The 21,886-nt window shown below is 34.7% G+C and overlaps 1 protein-coding gene, 2 long non-coding RNA genes and 1 pseudogene across 4 annotated transcripts; 2 read left to right on the top strand and 2 right to left on the bottom strand.

Moving 5' to 3' along the window:
- Positions 1–5,992: 5,992 nt before the first annotated feature.
- Positions 5,993–6,925, bottom strand: LOC145065870 (calcium-binding protein CML39 pseudogene; annotated as a pseudogene).
- Positions 6,926–9,422: 2,497 nt separating this feature from the next.
- Positions 9,423–10,962, top strand: LOC145065871 (uncharacterized). Its single transcript, XR_013688545.1, has 2 exons — positions 9,423–9,987; positions 10,169–10,962. It is a non-coding gene; the product is annotated as an uncharacterized LOC145065871 (long non-coding RNA).
- A 1,346-nt stretch (positions 10,963–12,308) lies between these two features.
- On the top strand, positions 12,309–14,628 carry LOC145065872 (uncharacterized). The gene is made up of 3 exons (XR_013688546.1): positions 12,309–12,837; positions 13,682–13,750; positions 14,437–14,628. It is a non-coding gene; the product is annotated as an uncharacterized LOC145065872 (long non-coding RNA).
- Positions 14,629–18,417: 3,789 nt separating this feature from the next.
- LOC145065958 (hydroxyproline-rich glycoprotein family protein) lies at positions 18,418–21,206 on the bottom strand. 2 transcript variants are annotated; one of them, XM_079013081.1, is made up of 3 exons: positions 20,413–21,206; positions 18,970–20,326; positions 18,418–18,863 (listed from the first exon to the last, which is right to left on the bottom strand). In XM_079013081.1, the coding sequence occupies exons 2-3, from the start codon at positions 19,898–19,900 to the stop codon at positions 18,685–18,687; spliced, it is 1,110 nt and encodes a 369-aa protein (XP_078869207.1). In that variant the 5' UTR covers positions 19,901–20,326; positions 20,413–21,206; the 3' UTR covers positions 18,418–18,684. The 2 variants fall into 2 exon arrangements, with proteins under 2 accessions (XP_078869207.1, XP_078869206.1); XM_079013080.1 differs by having other exon boundaries at positions 18,970–19,984.
- Positions 21,207–21,886: the final 680 nt, after the last annotated feature.

The following is a 21,886-nucleotide window of genomic DNA, read 5'->3' as shown; positions in this document are numbered from 1 at the left end:
TTTTTGTTCCATCAAGATATCCATAGAGTTGGACACCACGAAGAATAGGAACAACTTGGTCCGTCTAAAGTAGGAAGTTTGTACGCGTTAATTTGAAAGTGATGGCAGTGGCGATTTTAGAAGAATTAATGAAAGAAGGTGCCATAATGAAGATGATATAAACAAGAACCAGATTCCGTGAGTAAAAGTGGAGGGTAAAATCAGAACCCTAGGGATCTGGCTCTGATACCAAATTAACAATGATAAGAAAGTATAAATTGCCTCATAATAGTCATAGGCTCCGTTATCAATTATATATAGCACAGTAACATACAAGGATAAGGATTACAATCATTTAAATAAACTAGACCTTATCTATATAACAACTCACATATGTACGTTATCTTTAAGGCTTCTCTTTACACATGTGACCATTTCTATCAAAACCCCCAAAATACCCAAAATGCCCTCAGTCAAACTTGGTCAACCATGATCAAAGTCAAGGTCAACAGTCCATGTTAAACCAACTCGTCGAGTGCACACACCAACTCATCGAGTTACTACGGTACTCCGAGAAGTGGGGAAAACCCGAGCCAACTCGCCGAGTTGTCAAGACAAATCTTTGAGTTCCTACAGTATCCAGAAAAGCGGGAAAACCCAATCCAACTCCCAAGTTGTTAGGACAACTCGTCGAGTTTTCCCAATCTTAACATATGCAACCCCTTCTTATCGAAACTAATGCCTTAAACTATAGTTCTGATACCCAAGAGCTAAAATACCACGTAAAGTTGCTAACTTTACGCCCATGCATGCCACAAAGAGGCTCCAAGACTCAAGAAAGGCTTAATAAGGGACCTAAAGCATGAAGAAGGCCTAGAATTTGATAAAGCTTGCAACTTTAAGTCCAATGAGGCCATAAAACGTCCAGAACTGAAGTGATAACTTCATGAAATGCTCAATCCCAAGAATGATCCCATAATGAGCCAAAAATGACAATAAACTTCCAAGGAAAAGATCTAAGCAATAGATGAGCAAGTTTTCGACTTTTTACCTCAAAAGACTAGCTAAACTCAAGGAGATTCTGGATCTAAAGCTTCCCCCTTCAAGCTAGGCACCACCAACCTCAAGCTCTTCAAAAGAACACCAAGAAAACACTCTTCAAGCTCACACACACTCAAATATGGGAGGGAAAGCACGAGACTAGGGTTTCTGGACAAAGGAGGCGATTAGGGAGGCCATCAATAGGACTTAAGGCCTTTAAATAGGCTGCAACACCCTAAAAATTAGGGCTTCGTATCCAGCCACCACCTCGTCGAGTTGGTCCAAAAAGATCCGCGATCCATAGACTTTCAACATGTCGAGTTGAGGCCATCAACTCAGCGAGTTCCAAGGAAAATTGCCTTTTTAATAAAAATTCTCATACATGGGAATCAGGATGTTATAATGTTCACATTCGTTTAAATAATGGACAACTCATGTATTTCGTCAAAATTTATGTATTGCTCATGTTTTGGTGTCTATTTCAAGTAATTTGAAGTGGAGCGGTAGTTTGGAATCCTTTGGATATAACTAGAGCATATATGGAGATTATCTGTAGTTGAATCGTTGAAAAGACCAAGCACAGACCATGCTTGACCAAGCACGGGTCATGCCTTACCTCTGGAGAAATTCTGAAGGATTTATGATATTTTTCTAAAGTCTGATATCTACAAAGCCTAAGCACGGGCTATGGTTCCTTCCCAAAGCCCAGTTTTCCATTTTTTTGAGTTTTCGAGTTTCTTTTACACTACGTTGAGCAAGCACGAACTGGACACCCCAAACACAGCCCGTGCTTCATGCTCGTGCTCCAAAAAAAATGCTCGAAATATCATTCCACTTCATTAAAAGCCATTATGGAGATTTTTTGAATTTTTCTTTTTTGTATTTTTCACAATTTTTCGAAAATCCGGCCCCATCAGCCCAAAATCCGTATCTAACCCTACTTGTTACCTATAGATACACTTCCTGACTTTCATATCAAGAGAGACGGCTGTAAAGCCATTATAGGCTATTTTTTGATGATTTTTTGGCGAAGCTAACGTTTTCCGACGAACTACAAAGATTTGAAGATTGCGACTCAACCAATTAGTTTAGTTTTTTTATCGTTTTTATGTTACAACCTTATATTTATTGTTTTAGACTGTTTTTTTTTTCATGTATGGTTAAAAACTCTAGTTTGCAGTTCAACAAAGACTCATACTTTTTATGTAATTGATAATTAGATTTGGTTTTTAATTTATGATTCTATCTAGTGGTTTCAGTTTTGTGCTTCATAAATGTTTGATTTTTAATTCTTTTTAGACTGATCAGCCGATTTGAATTAAATCATTCTAAATAATCTGTTATTGAAATCCGTAATTGTTTTAATCATCTGATAATAAGTAACAAGTACCAGATTGGTTCCGTGTTGGGATTTGATTTTGTTATAAACTGAAAAGCACATATTTTTACGCTTACGAGCTTGTGAAAAATATTAAATATTGTTGGAAATTTACATTGTTCATAATGTTGTATTTTTTATTTGATTAAGAGCTTGTTTAATTTAGTTAATAAAAAGTTATGATTAACTGAAGAATTTGTTTTGGTTAATTAACTAGGTAAAAGAGAATTACTAGAGTTTGTTAGTAATTTTCAGTACCAAATTAGATAGAACACATCTTAAATAACCAGATCTGGATTGATCGCATAATTAGGAAAATCGCAGCAGAACTGAAACACTTTTTATTATTGAATTTTATTAAATTTATTTTCACTGCTATTTTTAGTTTTAATTCTAAACAAAAGCCTCATTTTTATATTTTTCTATTATATTACTAGTATGTGTCTTATGCAAAAAGATATTGATTGTAAGTCTGTATCCCTATAGATTCGACATGCTTTCATGTGTTACCCATTAGTGCAACCAAACAGTGATATTTTATTTGTTTAAACGTTTATGGCATGTTTAACGATCTTCTTTGAAAGAATCGCTCGGTGGTTAGACAAACGACGGTCTAAAGTGATACCTGAGAAATTGGGAATGCAATTAAATAAACCCTCCGAAAATAAAAGGATATAATATTCTCATTTTAGAAGTTGGAGCATTAGACCAGATGCAATTATAACCATCGGGAGCTACGTCAACCAGCTTCACTTCAATAATAAAACCATTGAAAGCATTAAGAACACTTTGATGGAAAATAGATTCCTCTTTTTGGAAGAATCTCTCACAACATTAAAATCCCCTATAACCACATCACCATCATATACTATCAAGCGCAAAATATTCATCCATAACACTCATTTTTCTTATTAACATCTTACGGAGCATAGACGTTAACAAAGAGTTTTTTTTGACCAAAATAGTGTTTTTTTAAAAAAATATTTATCAAAAAGGTATGGTTTTAAAAATATTTACCAAATAGATGTAATTTTAAATTTTTTTATTTTTCTTAAAATTTCAGTTTTTTTTAATCATTTTGCTGATTTTTTATCATACATTTTTTATTTTATTTTTTACTTTTTGCTATAAAAAAGGTGTTTCTTTTGTTTACATACATCAAACAAGAGAAAAAAATGGTTTGTACACTGCTCAACGGATTAGAAAACAAAAAAATGAGAATGTTTTTTTTTCTAATTTATTATTATTATAGTATCTACATAAGAAATAAAAATCATTTTTTTTATTGTTTTGTATTATTCATTGATTTTTTTTCCTTTTTGCATCTAAACTCTAGATATACAAAATGAAAAGAATTGTGTATTTTTTGCTAATATATATCAAATCAATTGAAAAAAAAATTGTTTGCTGGTCTGGTTGGTTTTAACTAAAAAAATTATTGGTATAATGTTTTAAGTACCAAACCAACAAAAATTTTAATAAATACAAAACAAAATAAAAAAAAATATCTGAAATAGCTTGGTTCGATAACCATTATTTGAAAAAAAATTAAAAGAATAAGACATAAAGTCGAATAAATCAAACAAAATATACGAAAACATATTCAATATCTTTTAGTTTGGTTCATTCGACCCTTTTTTTTCTTTTCAGATAGTGGTTATCGAAATAAACTATTTCGAAGTTATTTATTTTGTAAGAAGCAATTGTTGGTTTTGTAAACATTATACCAACAATTTTTTAATCTAAACCAACAAAGACTTTTTATAAAAATTAACAAACAAATTTTTTTTTCAATATGAACCGATAAATATCATTTTAAGTAAAAACCATCTGAATAATTAATATACTAATAAACTGGAACATGGGAAAATAATTCTAAAATTAAACAATTGATTTGGTATATATTATTTTTAAATATATATATGTCGTCACAAAAAAAATAAGAAAAAAAAACCATTCACTTTTTTTTTGTGTTCTAATCCTTGGAGCAATGTACAAACCATTTTCTTTTTCTTTTTCTCTTATTAGATGTATATAAACAAAAGAAACACATTTTTTATTGCAAAAAGTAAAAAAGAAAAAAAAAATTATGCTAAAAAACAGCAAAATGATTAAAAAAAACTGAAATTTTAAGAAAAATAAAAAAATTTAAAACTACACCTATTTGATAAATATTTTTAAAACTATACCTATTTGATAAATATTTTTTTCAAAAACATCATTTTGTCAAAAACTCCGTTAACAAACATAACTTTTAAATTATCATTCACCTATAAACCTTTAACGTCAACAAAGTTATCATTACAATTATGAAGTATGAAATACGCTAGGAGATTTTGAAAACCAACGTTGCAAATTCGTTGTTTGTCTCTTTTTATGATTTACAGAATCTGCTCTTAAAATCTAGACTTTAAACATTACTATGCATTTTTCTCGTCCCATTTAGTCCTTTACAAATGACTCGATCGTTGTAAACTTGTATGTATAATTGTTATTTATTTTATGTGATAAAATTAAAGACATAATTAATTAAATAAAAACAAGATGTTACAACTCTTCCTTAAAGTGGTAATTTGCATCTTATCCTACATTTTTATAGGGTGTAGATATTTTCTTTATTATAATGTGTTTTAAAACCACAAGGGCGACAGATCTCACAAAAACTTTATAATTAAATGTTTATGAACGATAGCAATTTCAAGATTAATGACTTATTGGGAAGTTTCCGTATCGGATGGGTCCAAAATGGACTATATCGTGGTTTATATTACATAAACCCCCAACATACATGATGACCTTACTAAAAACCCTCGACATATATTTATAAATATTTGGAATAAAACAGGAGATTTTAACCTTATCATTACATAAGTCACTTCTAAATATCAATTGTGTGACCGATCGATTCTAAGAAAACCACATCCACCTCAACCAGTGGCGGATTTTAGTGGGGTATTTAGGGTCCCGGACCACTGCTTAATTTTCGGCACGCAGTGTAATTTTTTTTTTTTTTTTTGGTTTTTTCTATTAGGTGCACCCGTTTGAAAGACGAGGGACACCCCTACTAAAACAGTTTGCGTCCGCCACTGTCCTCAACATCGCTCTTCCGGTCATATCCTTCTTGAGAACATTTAGAGTAAGAAGTCAATACCTTGTTAACTTGCTATCTTTGAAATTGCACCATTGGTTTGCTTGCAGCCTTGCATGTACTACCGGCTTGCTCACATGATCATACCTACCAAACCTTGGCTTTGATGCAAACAACCCGACTTGCCCAATCAACGGGTCGCATAAGAGCTTCAACAATTTATCCATATCTTTAACCTGGATCAACCGAACAAACCCGAACCTCGGTGATTAGGAAAGTTCGTTACATACAACTCTTTACATAAACCGATTGTGATATCTTTTGAAGATTCATTTCATGTGAGTCCTTCCCTGATATGTGTTTTGTCCTTATGTGTGAATGTAATGTTAACTAAATTGATATGTAAATAATCTTTACTTATTCCAAATAGTGTAGGAGAGTTAATCGTCATATAGTTTGCAAGTAGACAAACTGTTTTTTTTTGTTCCATCAAATATTAATCTCAATTTCTGTTAAAGACCGTGTTCATCTATTTATTAACAAAGTATTTACAAATTTTATATTTTTACAGAATAAGAAAGAAAGGGAAAAAGAAAAAAACAATTCCTCATTTTTTTTTTACACAGATAAAAGAATCTGAAATTGAGCTAGGGCTTAGTTCATCATGGCCCTGAACTCATCGAAATCCAGCACCCCATCGCCATTAACGTCGAATCTTCCGATCATCACCTTGCAGTCGTTCACGGTGGTCGACTGCCCCAACTGTGTCAACATCTTCTTCAAGCTCTTGGGCGTGATCACAGATGAATTCCTTGAATACATCACAAACGCCTCCCTCAACTCCCCCTCCTCCCCTTCCTTCATCATCTTGGCGAAATCATCCAACCCTAACATCCCGTCTCCGTCTGCATCTGATAACCTCACCATCATCTCCGCCTCCTCGTCCGATAACTCATGCTCCTCTCCTCCTACCCCTTTCAACCTGTTCTTCAGCTCCTCAGGCGATATCTTCCCGTCTCCATTCTCGTCAAAGTAATTAAACACCTGATGAATATCGTCATCGGAACCACCAGAAAGCGGAGCTGAAAACGACGCCTCACATGTATCTTTCGGGGATTTCTTGGTGGGGGATGCTAATTTCTTGAAGAATCTAGCGAAGGAAGAAACTGGAGAAGTTGTAGCTGAATTTGAATCACCTGGATTCATATCTAAATTACTCGCAAAGTAAGTGTTTGAAGAAATGCTTGTGGCCTTGTGTGTCCAATATAGTGGGGAATAGAATCCGAGGGTTACTTATATAAGGAAATTATAGAAAGGTGTGCGAGTGCGTGTGTAATCTGTAGATTTGTTTATGGATAAATATGGAAAGGAAGGAAGGAGGTGGGTCTGTGGAAGCTGTGGGCGGTGTGTGGCGGTGATTGTGTGCCGACTAAAACCATTGCCGCGTTCTCCCCAAAAATGGTTTAAGAATTAAGACTTATCCTTTTATTAATTATTGTTTAAAGTTTTTTCCTTATTCAATTGTTTTTTTCGTTTAAACGTATGTATTTGTATAAGATACTAAAGTAAACTGTAGATACTGGAACACGTCATATTTATGTTTCACGTTTATGAAGTATGGAATCGATTACACAAATACTTCTAGAATTTATAGGAATTCAGACTTTTAAGTTGTTTGTTTTTAATACGTTTTGGACTAATTTACAATGATACATCAAATATTAGATGTTAAGTCGGATAACAGTATCGTGCTTTTATCTAACACGATAGCACACATCAACTTTTAGATACACAAACACGATATACACAATGCAGTGTTACTTTACTCACACAAAAACAATCCAACATAGCAAATTTGGATTTAAATTGTCTTAATTTCGTTTTGGAGTCATATTTTTGTCCTGTCGTCTAACAAATGTACAATTTTCTAATAAAAAGGTAAATTTTAAATTTCAGCTCTTAGAGACATTACGTGTGTGTGTGTGTATATATATATATATATATATATATATATATATATATATATATATATATATATATATATACACACACACTAGCCGTTTACCCGCGCAAAGCAACGGGTGCGGATCAACAAAATGATATAAAAAATTTGTTAAACAAAATGACGAACAGATAGAGATTTCTTATACCTGGACTAGGATTAAACATAAGACATTTTTGGGCTTATTCGATTTTAATAGAAAGAAAAACAAAGGAGGAGGTAGCGAGCATGAGAGAGAACCAAGGTTTTGTGGTCAATGACAAGACATTCATGATAGACGAATGCTAGATCAATGCGCCTCTTCCAGTTTATATGAAATGTTTTATAACCTGCACATCGTATTAGACCGATTCAAATGGATATGAAGAACACTTGGTCAAACTTTGACCCATTCAACATCTTATCTTATTTGACTTTTTCATTATTATTGACAGATTCAGTATTTAGCGATTCAATTGGATATGAGGAACGCTTGGTCAAAGTTTGACCCATTTAAAATCTTATCATCATCATCTTATCTGACTTTTTCATAAATGTTGACCAGATAAGATATAGTATTTACCGATTCAAGTGGATATGAGGAACACTTGGTCAAACTTTGACCCATTCAAAATTTTATCATAATCTTATTTGATTTTTTCATAAATGTTGACCGGATAAGATTTAATATTTACCGATTCAATTGGATATGAGGAACACTTGGTCAAACTTTGACCCATTCAAAATCTTATCATCATCATCTTATTTGACTTTTTCATATTTAACCCATTCAATTTGAAGATAAGCTTAAAAGACCTATTCAAAATCTGTCTTTGACCGGATAAGATCTATTATTCTCCGATGCATAAAATTATTGTATATGATGCTTAAAAGCTTGTACCTCTTAAAATTCAGCAAAATCTAGCAAATGTTTTATATATATATATATATATATATATATATATATATATATATTCAGAAATTTCAAAAACAAGTCTGAAATCTAAATAAAAGTCCTGGAGCAAATATTTTGTTCGGACGAAAAGTAAAAGAAATATAACAATGCATGAAATGTGGCATTTAATTGAAAATCAAATATATTTGATATTTTCGATTTTTTGGGGATATTGGGACTTTTTAATAGAATTTAGTGCACATACAAAAATTATTTATCATTGAAATTGAAATCCAAAATAGCAATTTAAAAAATGGATGGTTCCACAAATCCTTAAAAGTTGAGTCACTTTGATATACATTCCAAAATCATATGGCCATTTTATTATTATCTCTATTACAAATATGGTTTTAATTTTGAACTTTTGTTTTTTAGTTTGATTCAAGGATAAAATAATCATATTTTAGATAACAATTGTGATGTGGATTTAACGACTCAAAACTACACCAATATGAATCTTAAAAAACCGTATGTGATTCAGAAAACGAACTAAAGTTGTAAACTTTTATGGAGATCTTAGAGACCATTTATGTAATTGGCTCTTAACTATAAGATTAAACTACAAAATTGTTCATGTGGTATGATGTTTTTTTTTGTTTAGGTGACTTTTTTTTCAAAAAGCGTTCTTAAAATAAAATAACTATCATATCATTTAGATAAATATTATTTTTTTATTTTTTTAACCATTTCCTTTTTGTATTTCTTATTATTAAATAAAAAAAGTATATGTATGCCAACTCAACATGTAACACCCATGATTTGAGGTTAGATTTTTTTGGAACCGACAAACAATTTATAAAGGGTCACCGCCTAGCAAGTAACTAGGCGGAGCAAACAAAAGAAAGAAACAATGATAAGTTTTCTAGGAGATGACAAACAATTTAGTAGGCAAACACATTACTAGACCACTTATAGGTGCAATTAGTTTTCCTATGTTTCACACATGTATATACCAGAGACTTGATATTATCTGTTATCTTTGTCGGGAGGTCCGAATTTTTTTGGGTACCCAATCACACCTAGCTTTCCTGATCAGCGAAATAGCGCCATAACATACACTTATGATATTCTTACTTCGTTTCAGATAGTTTCCCTATTTACCTATAAATGTAATCAATTCACCAATATTTGCAAATTGGGGGACCAGGATAGCTTACCATTTAAATATTCATTCCCAAACTGTGGAAGCAAGGTGACATCGCATCAAGATATGATCAACATCTTCATCAGCCAGTGAACAATAACCACACAGTGTGGATGTGATTGACACACCTCTTCTCTTAAGCGAACAGGCAATGGGAATTCACCCCAAATTTGCTCTCCATATAAAGCATGTAACTTTAATCGGGACTTCATGAATCCATGGTATAACTCCTTCATTAGCCGCCAGTTGAGTATGATCAATTATTTGTCTAAGTACATCCACATGATACTTGCCATCATTGGATAGATCGCATTTCCAATGATCTAACCTCACTGTTGGCTGGAATGTACCAATCTTAGATGAAATAATGTTGAGATTATGCACCTGATCTTCAGAAACTGGGGGTGATCTCCAATCCCAGGTAAGACCTTCGATTTGTACCCTATCTTTTACTTTGTAAGTTTTATATTTCTCCGGTTGGTACTGGGAATGCATCTTTGAGAGATTGTTACCACACCAAACATTCAACCAAAATAAGGTATTATCTCATGCACATACTTTTTTGTGATGACATCGTTAATGTCAATACCTATTTTCTTCAGATCGTTTTTTGCCCTTGCCCCATTGCTCTAAACGCCAGTAATTGATTTCTTCGACATACTGTCTGAAGGTTTGTTACTAAGATTATGAATGCCAGTGATCACACGAGACCATAATGCCGAGCCATCTATTCGTAGTCACCACCACCATTTGGTGATCAAGGACAAGTTGAAAGCTCTAAGTGATCTCAATCCCAGCCCACCTATTTCTTTTGGTGCTACTATTTTTTCCCATGTCATCTAAGTTATTTTATATTTATTGTCCAGTCCGCCCCAAAGGAACTGCCTTCAGATTTTTTCCAATGTATCAATCACTCCCATAGGTGCAACAAATAAAGAGAAGAAGTAAGATGGATAAGATGGAAGGCTGCCTAAAACTACCTTGGCAAGGGTTAAACGACCTCCAAATGAAAGGTTTTTTGCCTTCCAAGGAGATTGTTGGGAGTGAAATCTTTCAATTATAGGCTTCTAGTGTTTTCTCAAGTTCGTGTTTGCACTTACTGGAAATCCAAGGTAGGGCAATGGTAGTGTGGCAGGTTGACAACCTAAGGGTAGGGCCCATCGAGTTAAGCATGAAGATACTATTAAAGGATGTTTTTTTTTATTACATTGAGTTAATGAATCGAGTGTCAAGGAAAAAGCTTTGATGACGATTTAATTAAAAAAAAAAAAAAAAAAAAAAAAAAAAACATTCTCAAGTGAAAATATGGTAATATGTGGTGTGAAGTGCATTGTTATTTAAGATTTGGACTTAACTGTGTTAAGATATGAACATTTATTAATTTTGGTAATTAACATTTCTTGGGTGTATGACTTATTTTAAAAGGTTAAAGTGTGTTGGTATATTCACATATATATGATGATATAATTTTACATTTTCTGTAAGTGACAACTTTCGTCCAAATCGCAATCTAAGGGTTGAAGTAGGAAAAAGATGACAAATCAAGCCTTGTTTTGCTACAGGTTTAGTTCCCAGATTAAGGAATGGTTTTAGATGCGTGTATTCTAGAGACTAGAGAGAGACGGGGGGGGGGGGGGGGGGGGGGGGGTATGGTATCATGTGAATATGAAAAAGTAATTTGTATCTACATATTTAGCCAGCATCAAAACCTCGAATTGGAACTCTAAAGGTATGGCTATATCCATATTTCAATTGTTTAAGAGGTTCATTTCATAAACGATTATATATATATATATATATATATATATATATATATATATATATATATATATATATATATATATATATATATATATATATATATATATAGATAGAGAGAGAGAGAGAGAGAGAGAGAGAGAGAGAGAGAGTGTGTGTGTTTCAAATAAGGATTGACATCTATTGTACGGAAGTATTGACAGCTATTCTATGAGAATGACCAATTAAATATGTTGCTTGATAATGTGAAAACATTTAATCTTACATATCTATTGTCATTATCACGCATTCTCACAAATTAAACCGTCTATAAGGTTATTATAGATTTTTTTTTTATTATTATTCTTATTTTGTCAGAATGTTATCATAATGTTTATTAAGTCGTATTTTATAAGAATGAAAATGATTTACACTAAGGATAACCATACGACCCGTTGGATCGAACAAGACCGAAAAAAAAAAAAAAAAAAAAAAAAACTGGGATCATACCGAATATTCATATTAGTGGGCTGGTTTGCGGGTTTTGTTTTTACCACTAATCGAGTTTCGGGTTCGGGTCAGACCGTTCCCAAAATACGGGATTTAACCCGGGACCGAACCGGAAAACATTTTCACCTTAATTCTTTTTATAGATATCACATGCAAATATTTATTGCTAATCTAATAATATATTTATTACGTTTCCAAAGAGAAATAAATGAATTTTAAGGATCTAAGTCATTGTTATTATCATCCTCTAATAATTATAAAAGCTAAATAAGAATTATTTTGATGAATATCAAGTAAGTTAAATATGTAATAAAAAAAGATATGATTAATTGATTATAATAATACTTTATTTTTTCACCAAAATATATTGTATTTGTTTTGAAGAACACGACATAAAATTTATTATATTTATCTATTACAGTACAATGAGTAACATATAATTACGAGACTTCGATTATATTAAAAAAACGTTGATATAATGCTACTTATTACCTTTGTATTCATCTTCTTTTATGTATTTTTTAGTCGAATTATGCAAACAATAAAGATACGAATTATGGATGTACATAGTAAGATTATAATTTGAAATAGTATGATAAAGACTAGAGAGTAATATGACAAACAAAACCCGAAACTGTAGCACTTGGTTCTTGGTACGTGTTCTTTTGATTAAATCTTTTAATATTTTGCATTTGGTCTTGGACTCGGCGAGTTGAAGAACCAACTCGCCGAGTAGAAGCGAGATGAGGCGCGGAGTTAAGTTGTGGACTCGGCGAGTAGACCCTGTTTGGGCAAAAACCCTAATCTGAGGGTTTGCACCCTATTTAAACACCTTAACTCGGCCTCCTTAGTCCCATTTTCTCCCAGAAGACCCCCATAGCAAACCCTAGCCGTTATTGAAGCAATCTAAGGCTTTTGGAGTGATTTTGGTGCTTTTGTGATCCAAGGAATGAAGGAAAAGCTTGAAGGATCAAGAGGAGGCTAGAAGGATTCGGTTTTGAGCATCATTTGCTGACTTCAGAAGGTATAAAGTCTATACCTTGCTTGCTCTTTTGATAGATCCCATTTTGTGGAGTTTTAGGGCTTTTCTAAGCCATTTTGGTCACCAACCATGATTGCAAGCATGGTTTGAGGTTGATGTTTCGGATCTAGGTCCTTTGAGGGGTTACAAGGCAGAAAGGAGTGGCTTTTGCACTCAAGGAAGGCCCCATGCATTGTGAGAGGTTGTTTTAGGACCTTTTGAGCTTAAAGTCCCATGCAAGCACGTAAAGGTTGTAACTTTACATGCTAGATCGATTGTAGAAGCATAGATCTACATTTTTATCAAGTGTTGTACATCAGAAAGTGAAGATTCAGTGAGTGGTTGTGACCAACTCGACGAGTCTGTTCTTGGACTCGGCGAGTCCAAGGTTCTGTCCCATATCAGTTGAGGGTCATAAGGACCCAGTTGAGTGTGGAAAGGTTTTAAGGGAGTCCCAAGGGGTGACCCAACGTTCTGGACTAAGCCATTGTTCTGGAAATTTATGGGACTCGGCGAGTGCATGAACAGACTCGGCGAGTCAAGGGCAGGACCTGAGTATTAGTTGATGATGAACTCGACCAGTTGTTCATACAACCCGACGATTCGGATGAGGATTCAATCGATGTTCATTTAGAAGGAAAACTCGTCGAGTCATCGCCTAACTCGACGAGTAGTACGGGTATGAGGTCTAATGGAAGGATAGGGACTTGGCGAGTTGGCGAACCAACTCGGCGAGTCGGGTCAACTAGAAGTTGACTTTGAATTTGACTTGATCAGGGGGTAAAATGGTCATTTTACCCTAAGAGTAGATGTCCGTTTCTGACTAAGTGTTTTGTGGGAATTTTAGCCGAAGGATTTCCGGAGCAGCAGCAGCAGCAGTCAGAGGATTCCCGCATAGTTCAGCAGCTACTACGAGGTGAGTTACCTTCCAGTAGCGATGGGTCTACGGCCACAATGTCGGCCCACTAGTAGGGATCGTATGCTAGAATTTTGTCTTTGTGATACTCATCTGTGTTTTTACTACCTGATATGTTATATGCTAGCGTGATATGGTATGTGATAGTGATAGAGTTCGGTTGTTAGGACCGAAGGGTAGGTTAGGCACCCTAGATATGCCTAACAGTATGTTATGACATGTTTAGCTGCTAGCATGATATGTTACACGAGATAGAGGTAGTAGGAGGGGGAAGAGTCCCCAAGATTCGGTTGTTAGGACCGAAGGGTAGGTCGGACACCCCAAATATGGCTGACAATAGATTATGCGATGATATATGTGATAGTAGTAGTAGGGGTTGAAATAGTCCTCGGGGTTCGGTTGTTAGGACCGAAGGGTAGTCAGCACCCCAGAATGACTCGACATGGGTAGGTCAGCGCCCCAGAATGGCTTGACACGGGTAGGACGGCACCCCAGAATGGCCGCATGGGTAGGTTGGCACCCCAGAATGGTCGTACGGGTAGGTCGGCACCCCAGAATGGCCGTACCGGGTAGGTCGGGCACCCCAGAAATGTCTGGCAGTATGTATGTGATATGATTGTATGGTATGTGGTACGATGGGGGAACTCACTAAGCTTTGTGCTTACAGTTTTTAGTTTTGGTTTCAGGTACCTCTTCAGCGAAGGGGAAGGAGCTGGCACGGTAGCGGCACATCATACACACACTTTGGTTTTCCGCATTATGAGATGTTTTGGGATTGTACTCTGACATTATTATTATTTTCATGTTTTGGATTTTCAGACACGAGATATGTTTTATGAAATGATATGATCGGATGATGTTTTACTACAAATGTTTTACAAACCACTTAATTTAAATGAAATTTTTGGGCGTGAAAATTGGGTCGTTACAGATACCGTAAACAACAAAGATGTGAATCCCAGTTTGGTGCCCGGAACCAGACCGTACCAAACCCAGACCCGATATACCCAAAAACGGTTTGGTTTTCGGGTAAGGTAATTCATGATTTTTGGTTTTCGGTCTTCGGGTTGTTTCGGTTTGGGTCCGGCCCATTGCTCATCCCTAAATTTTACACATCATGTGATGGGCATTGGGATGAGTCCAGCATGGGTTCCTCCGCAGTTACACCTATATAGACCAAAATAGAATCCACACCATGAAAAATTTAATCTGAATATCAGACACAAAGATAAACTTGGAAAGGCAGTGTCTTCTTTGTCGGGTTAACCCGGTTCTGGAAGAGCAAATAGAATAGGTTAAAAGGGGGATAATTGTTGCTTTATAGTAACTACATGATATATATATATATATATATATATATATATATATATATATATATTCAACGGCTTGATCAAACCTGAATCATAAGTGATACCATTATCAACAAGCATAATTTGTTAAAGTGGGTGTAGTGGGTGCTTCTTCTTATTCCACGGTTGCTAGGATTAGTTCTATTAGAACTCTTATAGCAATCTTAGCCTTGAAATGACTATACATTGATCAAATGGATATTCTTCCTAAATTATTATCTCAATGAGGAGATCTATTTGGAGCAACCTAAAGGTTTTATGGTACTCGAACAGGAAAACGAAGTGTCTAAAGTTATTAAATCCATGTACGGTTTGAAGCAAGCTCTTAAACAATGACATAGGAGATTTGACATCAATGTGAGTTCTTTCATATTTCAGCACAATAATGATGACATGTGTATTTATTCTAAATGCATATTCGAATACACAGTCATTATATGTCTTTATGTTTTATGTTGATGTTATGTTGATCATTGATACTCATGTGGATGGTATTCTTAAGAAGAAGAAATACATATCATGTGAAATATCTAGGAGAAGTGGATACCATTCTTAGTATCAAGGTGAAAATATCACATAGTCATAGTTATCTCGTTAATCTCATTACATAGAGAAAATCCTGACAAAGTTTCAGCATTTCAATATTAAGGAATTCAACACTCTTTTGTATTCAAGTGTGAAACCAAATGTAAACTTTGGTTTAGTAATGGATCAACTAGAATATGTAAGTGAAATTGGTAGCATGATGCATGTCATACATTGAACTTGACTTGACATCATATTTTCTGTAAGCAAACTGAGTCAATATTTTGTCTACTTAGGGACGAAGCACTGGAAGGAAGTGGGAAGACTACTAGGATACCTAAAGATAAGTACTTTTGAGTTGATATACCCATCACCTCCCGTAATACTATAAAGTTATTCTATTGTTAGATGGATAGATCACATCAGTGATACAAAATCCACTACTCATTGAATTTATACTCTAGTTGGTGGTGGTGTTTCTTGGGTGAGCAAGAAACGAACATATATAGCTCACTCAACGTTGGAGGTCGAGTTTATTGCCTTAATAACAACAGACAAAGAGGCATATTGGATTAGAGATCTACTATTGAATATATGTTTGTGGAATATTCTAATGCCATTTATTCCTATGTACTATGAGAGTGGGCCACACTGTCTAAAAATACGACGTTATGTAAAATTGGAAGTTAAGACTTGTTAGTCTATGACAAAATTTAATTAGAGAACTAAAGTGGTGCCATCAAAGTTGCCTATGTCAAGACAAGTAGGAACTTGGCAACCCTACTAAAAAAACGTTTGACAAGAGATTTGGTTACATCTACCAAGATAGTTATAGGTATAACACCATAATATAATCGTTTAGTGATGGAGACCCACCTTAACATCAATGCTCATAATTGTCAATGTTAAAAGGTAGATTGAAGTAACTAATGATAGAAGGTACTATCAATTATGATATACTCGTGTGAGGTATGATAGTACGTCGTTGTCGAGGTAGAGGATGAGTTAACGCTCTTAATAAAGTTTTGGATACATTTAAGCAATGAAGATGTTGTAAAACTTTGTCTATATGATCTAGAGGTGGTGTCAGCTCAAATGACGATAATGTTGGATTAGTGTCTAAGTTCATAACTATTTTGGTATGTACTTGACCCGATGGTGCATGGTCCTTTTGGGTTGCCTTCACCAAAGCAACTTGATAGGATGAATTATGGAGAGAAATGATTAAATATGATTTATTAATATATTATGAGAATAATATATTAAAGGAGAAATCATATTGTTTAATTAATATTAGTCAAGAATTAATAAGAATTAAGTTTGTGACTAAAAGAGATTAATTAAACTTAAGGGACTGGAATTGTAATTATAAGATAATTGTAATTTGGGCTATGGATTGCCTTATATTAAGGAGTGGACGAATTCTATGGGGAAACCCATTAGAAATCGTCCAAGGCCTTTAAGGAAAGGAGTCCATGGGTTGCTTAGGGCTTAAGCATCCAAATTAGGGTTTCCTTGTTAGATAACCCTAATAGCCTCACTATTTAAAGAGCCCTTATGCCCCCAAAACGTGGATAAGCTTCCTTCTAGGGTTTCCACATGTTTTGGGCAGCCTCCTTCTCTTCTATTCTTCATCCTCTTGCTATTGGTGTTTGTGAACCATTAGAGGAGTGACATAAGCTTTCTAAAGTCATTACAAGGAGAATTGTGATTGTTATTGCTACATAACAATCAAGGTAATATCTTAAACTCATTCTTATGTTAATATGATTACTTGTATGCTTGAATTAGGGTTTATAGTCTTGGATAACTTGCATGTACAATAGAGAAACCTAGATCCAAGCATTAGGGTTTGTATGAGCACATAGGATGTTCTTATGACAAAAACCCATCAGATAAGTGATTTATCTTCTAAAGGATCGTGAAAATGGTTTATTGCAGATGACCATATTAACACTTAGTGAGAACACAAAGATCGAAGGTGATGTGTTGAGGTAAAGCAGAGGTCGCAAGGTTCTTGGTTTAAATCCTTAAGTATACCATTGAATTGGTTTCTTATTGTTTATTCACATCGGTGGAAAGCGTGAATGAAAGGAAACTTTATAACGGGGGTTGTTGGAAATTTAAGGGTATATTTGCAAATATGCAAGTTTCCATTGTTCCACATTGGTGGATGAACAATTCTAGGATTTTAAGAAACTACTTCATTTTTTTTACTAAAATTTAACAAAAGTTAAAGAAACATAAGTTGGAAATAGATATGATACAAAAGCTTAAAATGTGTCAAATTATTGAAAAATGAATGATATTAAACATTTTTAAATTGCTATTTCGGACTTGTGTAGATATTTTTTTTTTTTTGGAAAGTGTTTTGTGCAAATGATAAGGAAAATACATACTATTTTTTTTCTTGGTCCAAAATGACTCATTCTAGACTCCATTGTCATTTCGGTAAAGTGCAAAAAAAAACAAAGAAGTCAAATCAAAATTAAAACAAAAAACATGGTCATTTATGTTAATATCACAACATATTAGGAAAGAAATTAGATAAAGTTAACTAAATCATTTTACATGGTTTAGACAATTATAGAGAACAATGTCAAAACAAAATTCAAAGTTGTGGACCAGCAAATTATAGACTTCAGATGGGGTTAAGTAATGTTGTACTAACAAAAATAAAAAATCATTCCCATATCATAGTATAGTCATATTGTTCTAATAAAATTGTTATAAAGTAATATTAAGATGAAGGAAATGCAAATTTACAAGACTAGTGATTAGCAAATAATAGTATTGTTGAGAAAATAGTCACACTCCCATTTCATTTGTTTACCACCAGATTACATAGTTACACCATAAAAAACAAAGTAAAAAAACAACAACATCATAATAGACAACACCAAGCATCCAATCCATCCATCCATCCATCCATATCCATCCATCACTGCTTTTCAAGGACAGGAATCAAGGAAGAAGAAGAAGAAGAAGAAGAAGATAGCAGTTTAATACATACAGGAATCACAACTATGCAATTCAATTCCCCCCTCCTCCTCCTCCTCTCTACCATTTGGAATTCCCTCTACTCTCTCTCAAGCTTCTCCCTCTTCTATACTCAACTTCTGCATCAGAATTCGATTGCCCCCTTCCCATATGATATTGATGATGATACTTCCCATTCATTCTTGATCCCCCCATCCTTGAAAATATATCTTCATCATCCGTCAAACTATGCTCAACATCTAAACATGATTTCATAAATCAGATAACAACTATGGTGGAATCATCTAAACATATGATTTCATTAATCAGATAACATAGCATAGCAGATATCAAAACTGTACTCACCTTTCTGGGATTCCATTTTGCAAGATTTTGGGGTTGGGACGGTTTTGCCCTCGGAGGGCATCATGGAGAAAGAATCATCCATAACATCAGAGATCTCTACATAATGAGCAGTTGACACAACTTCATCAGCACTAAACCCAAATGAAGCTCTATAAGCTTCTAATTCTTCAATATCCTGTTTGCATGCTTTACTCGGTCTGCTTTGAACTCCGGAAACACCATTTCCGTTTCCGTTGTTGTTGTTTCCGGCATCTGATTCCTTGGAAACACTTAACCGACCACCGGAATGAGGGAAGGAAGATTGATCCAGATAGAATTGTGCAAATGTTTCAGGGCAGAAGAAATTCGCGTCTTGGGGTTTGTTCTCTTGAGAAGGTGTTGAAGGATTCCATTGAGGGCTGAAATCTCTATCTGGAAAAGACGATGATAGCCCTTCACCGGATGTTCTTGAGATGGGTGACCGGAGAGTACTCGCCGGACTTCCGGGGTACAGAGAATATGTTGCTTGGAGGTCATTTGCAGTCATGTAATTTGTTTTATCTCCACGTTTGAGATTCAAAGTAGATGAAAGGAATTGAGCGTAAGGGACATCAGGGGAGGAAGGGGTGGTCAGATGAGCTAGCTCCGGTGGTGGTGTGAGTGGAGCTGTGGATGGTTCAGTGGTGAAGGTGGAGAAGACAGGAGGAGATACAAGCTGTGTCTCATGGGCATATGGTCCGGTGGCAAACATGGTGGATGAAGGACCTCCGGGAGAGTTTGCAGAGAGGAAACAGTTCGGTGATTGGACTGTAGATTGAAGTGCAGAATTTGAAAAGGATGCCGGAGAAGATGGTGGAGCTAAGAGTGATGGGTGTACTGCGTTGTTCTGATTGGTTAATCCGGCAGCTTGAGGTCCGTTTTGCTGGTTTGCTGTTGCATGGGTTTCTGGCATACGAGATGCAGGTACAACACGCTTTCCACCTTTTTGCAACCCGAAACAAGATAAACCAGTTAAACATCCTCCCCATCTCTTTCGCTGCAGATTGAGATCAAACAAATTGTTATTCTTTCACAAAGAGTATCAACATGTGTGGAGTGTGATTTCATGAATTGTAATCATGGTTAGACTGAAATTAAGTAGGTTTAAGAGAAAACGAAGACACCGAGTGTAACAGATCTGCGATAGCTAATCTCTTTAACATCTTGGACATAAGAGGGAAACCTAACACTCGCACAATGTAGATCTGGAAAAGGATCATCAATTGCATAGTTTACTGAACCCCCAAAATTAAAAACAACAGGCGACTAGAGTGTAGAGTAAAGATGACATTATTTACAGATCTGAACAAGTACTTGATGCGTTCTTCCCCAAAACCAGCTAATTCAAGGAAAATTGCACAACATGAAAATGGGTACGACGCATTACACAAGTAGTAATTAGATCTAGGGTTTATGAAAATTTACCCGGGAAGACGCAGGTTGTTGTTGTTGGTGCTGCAGAAATCTGGTCTGCTCTGATGCCATTATGAGCGAATCAATGAATGAATTCCTTTGAAGTTGAACCTCCTGAATTCTTAGGAACAAAGAGGTGCATCCACCTGATTACAGACTGATAGGTTCAGTTGTAGTTACAAGGCTTTTACCCTATTTGACATTCGATCTGTAGAGGTACATCCATGTACATGAGTGTGTGTGTGGGTGTCCGGTTACAAGGTATTAGATATAGTCATGAGTTCTGTAGCAGAAGCTGACAGCTTACAGATTTGGTAAAGAGAGATGAAAGATTTACAACAGTGAAGAAAACCAATATAAAACACAAAAGAAATGGGAAATTGGGAAATTGGGAAACGGGAAATGGGAATCAAAATGAAAGAAGAAGAAAAAAGGATGTATGTGGATGTGATGGTGCTTTTTTGAAGGTTTGGGGACCCAACTCAATGAGGTGCCTAGGGTTTTGAGAAAAAGGGAATGGTGGATCAATGGAGTAAGTAAAATCAAAAATGGGGATGATCAAAAGATGAAAAGAGAGGATGCCATTGTTAATTGTTATTGGTGCTTTATTGTCTTGATTTTTCCTTTATGATTTTTCCTTTGTGGTGCTTTTCCCCTGATATACAAGTAGAAAGAAAAGAAGGTGTGAGAGAGAAAGGGAAAGATGATAACAGAAGAGAAGAGAACAGGCTTTGGTTTTATTTGGAGGGCCTCAAAAGGAGATCAGACCAACAGGCAACAGGGAACAGTGTATGCGCGTGCCAAATAATCAAAGAGAGAGGCTCTGAGGGTGTATATATGTATGTCTAGTAATTACGTCAAGGGTCAATTATGTAAATTACTTCAACTTTGCACTTTGCAATTGCAATTGCATGTGTTTTTTCATAGAATAATATTTATGACAAGAATTACATAATTACTAATGGTAATAAGACAAAAAAAGAAAATAATTGAGTATGAATCTAGTATTCTAAGATTAATTCTTGTTATTTAATTAATTAAAACATAAAATAACGAATAATCTTTTGTGATGGAAATAAGAGACATCATATGAAATGAAACTGAAGTTTCTAGAATTAGGTTAATAAGTGGTACGACGTAATTTGTTTTATCTTGTAAAAAATAATGTTGGTATAGTTAGTACGAGATAACTAATGTAATAATTACAAGAACTCCTAAATAACATTTACTTCTTTGACCTAATAGACTAAGGTGTTGTTAGTTTTTTCTAAAAAACTACTTCTAACCATTTATTGTTATGTCACGCGCAGCACTTAACTCTTCGCAGTTGTTTGTTTTTCAGAAGACTCCTGATTTAAAAACTGTTACGTGTGTGTTGCGTGGCGCAACACTTGACCATATGTTTCAAACATCTTCACGCCTTACTTTAACTTATTGCAACAGTCTGTAGAGATTAAAAAACAAACAGATTTTTTAATACATGTTG

Source organism: Lactuca serriola, chromosome 8 (assembly GCF_051521515.1).
Source record: "Lactuca serriola cultivar US96UC23 chromosome 8, Lser_US96UC23_V15, whole genome shotgun sequence".
Lineage (NCBI taxonomy): Eukaryota > Viridiplantae > Streptophyta > Magnoliopsida > Asterales > Asteraceae > Lactuca > Lactuca serriola.
This window is presented reverse-complemented; position numbering and strand designations above follow the sequence as displayed.

Bases quoted from the DNA above. Each gene is read 5' to 3' on its own strand.
- LOC145065958 (XM_079013080.1), bottom strand. From the start codon at position 20,472: ATGGCATCAGAGCAGACCAGATTTCTGCAGCACCAACAACAACAACCT. The intron at 19,985-20,412 runs GTAAATTTTCAT...CTCAATCTGCAG, and splicing joins AACAACCTGCGTCTTCCCGG to CGAAAGAGATGGGGAGGATG. The intron at 18,864-18,969 runs GTGAGTACAGTT...AATCATGTTTAG, and splicing joins CAAAATGGAATCCCAGAAAG to ATGTTGAGCATAGTTTGACG.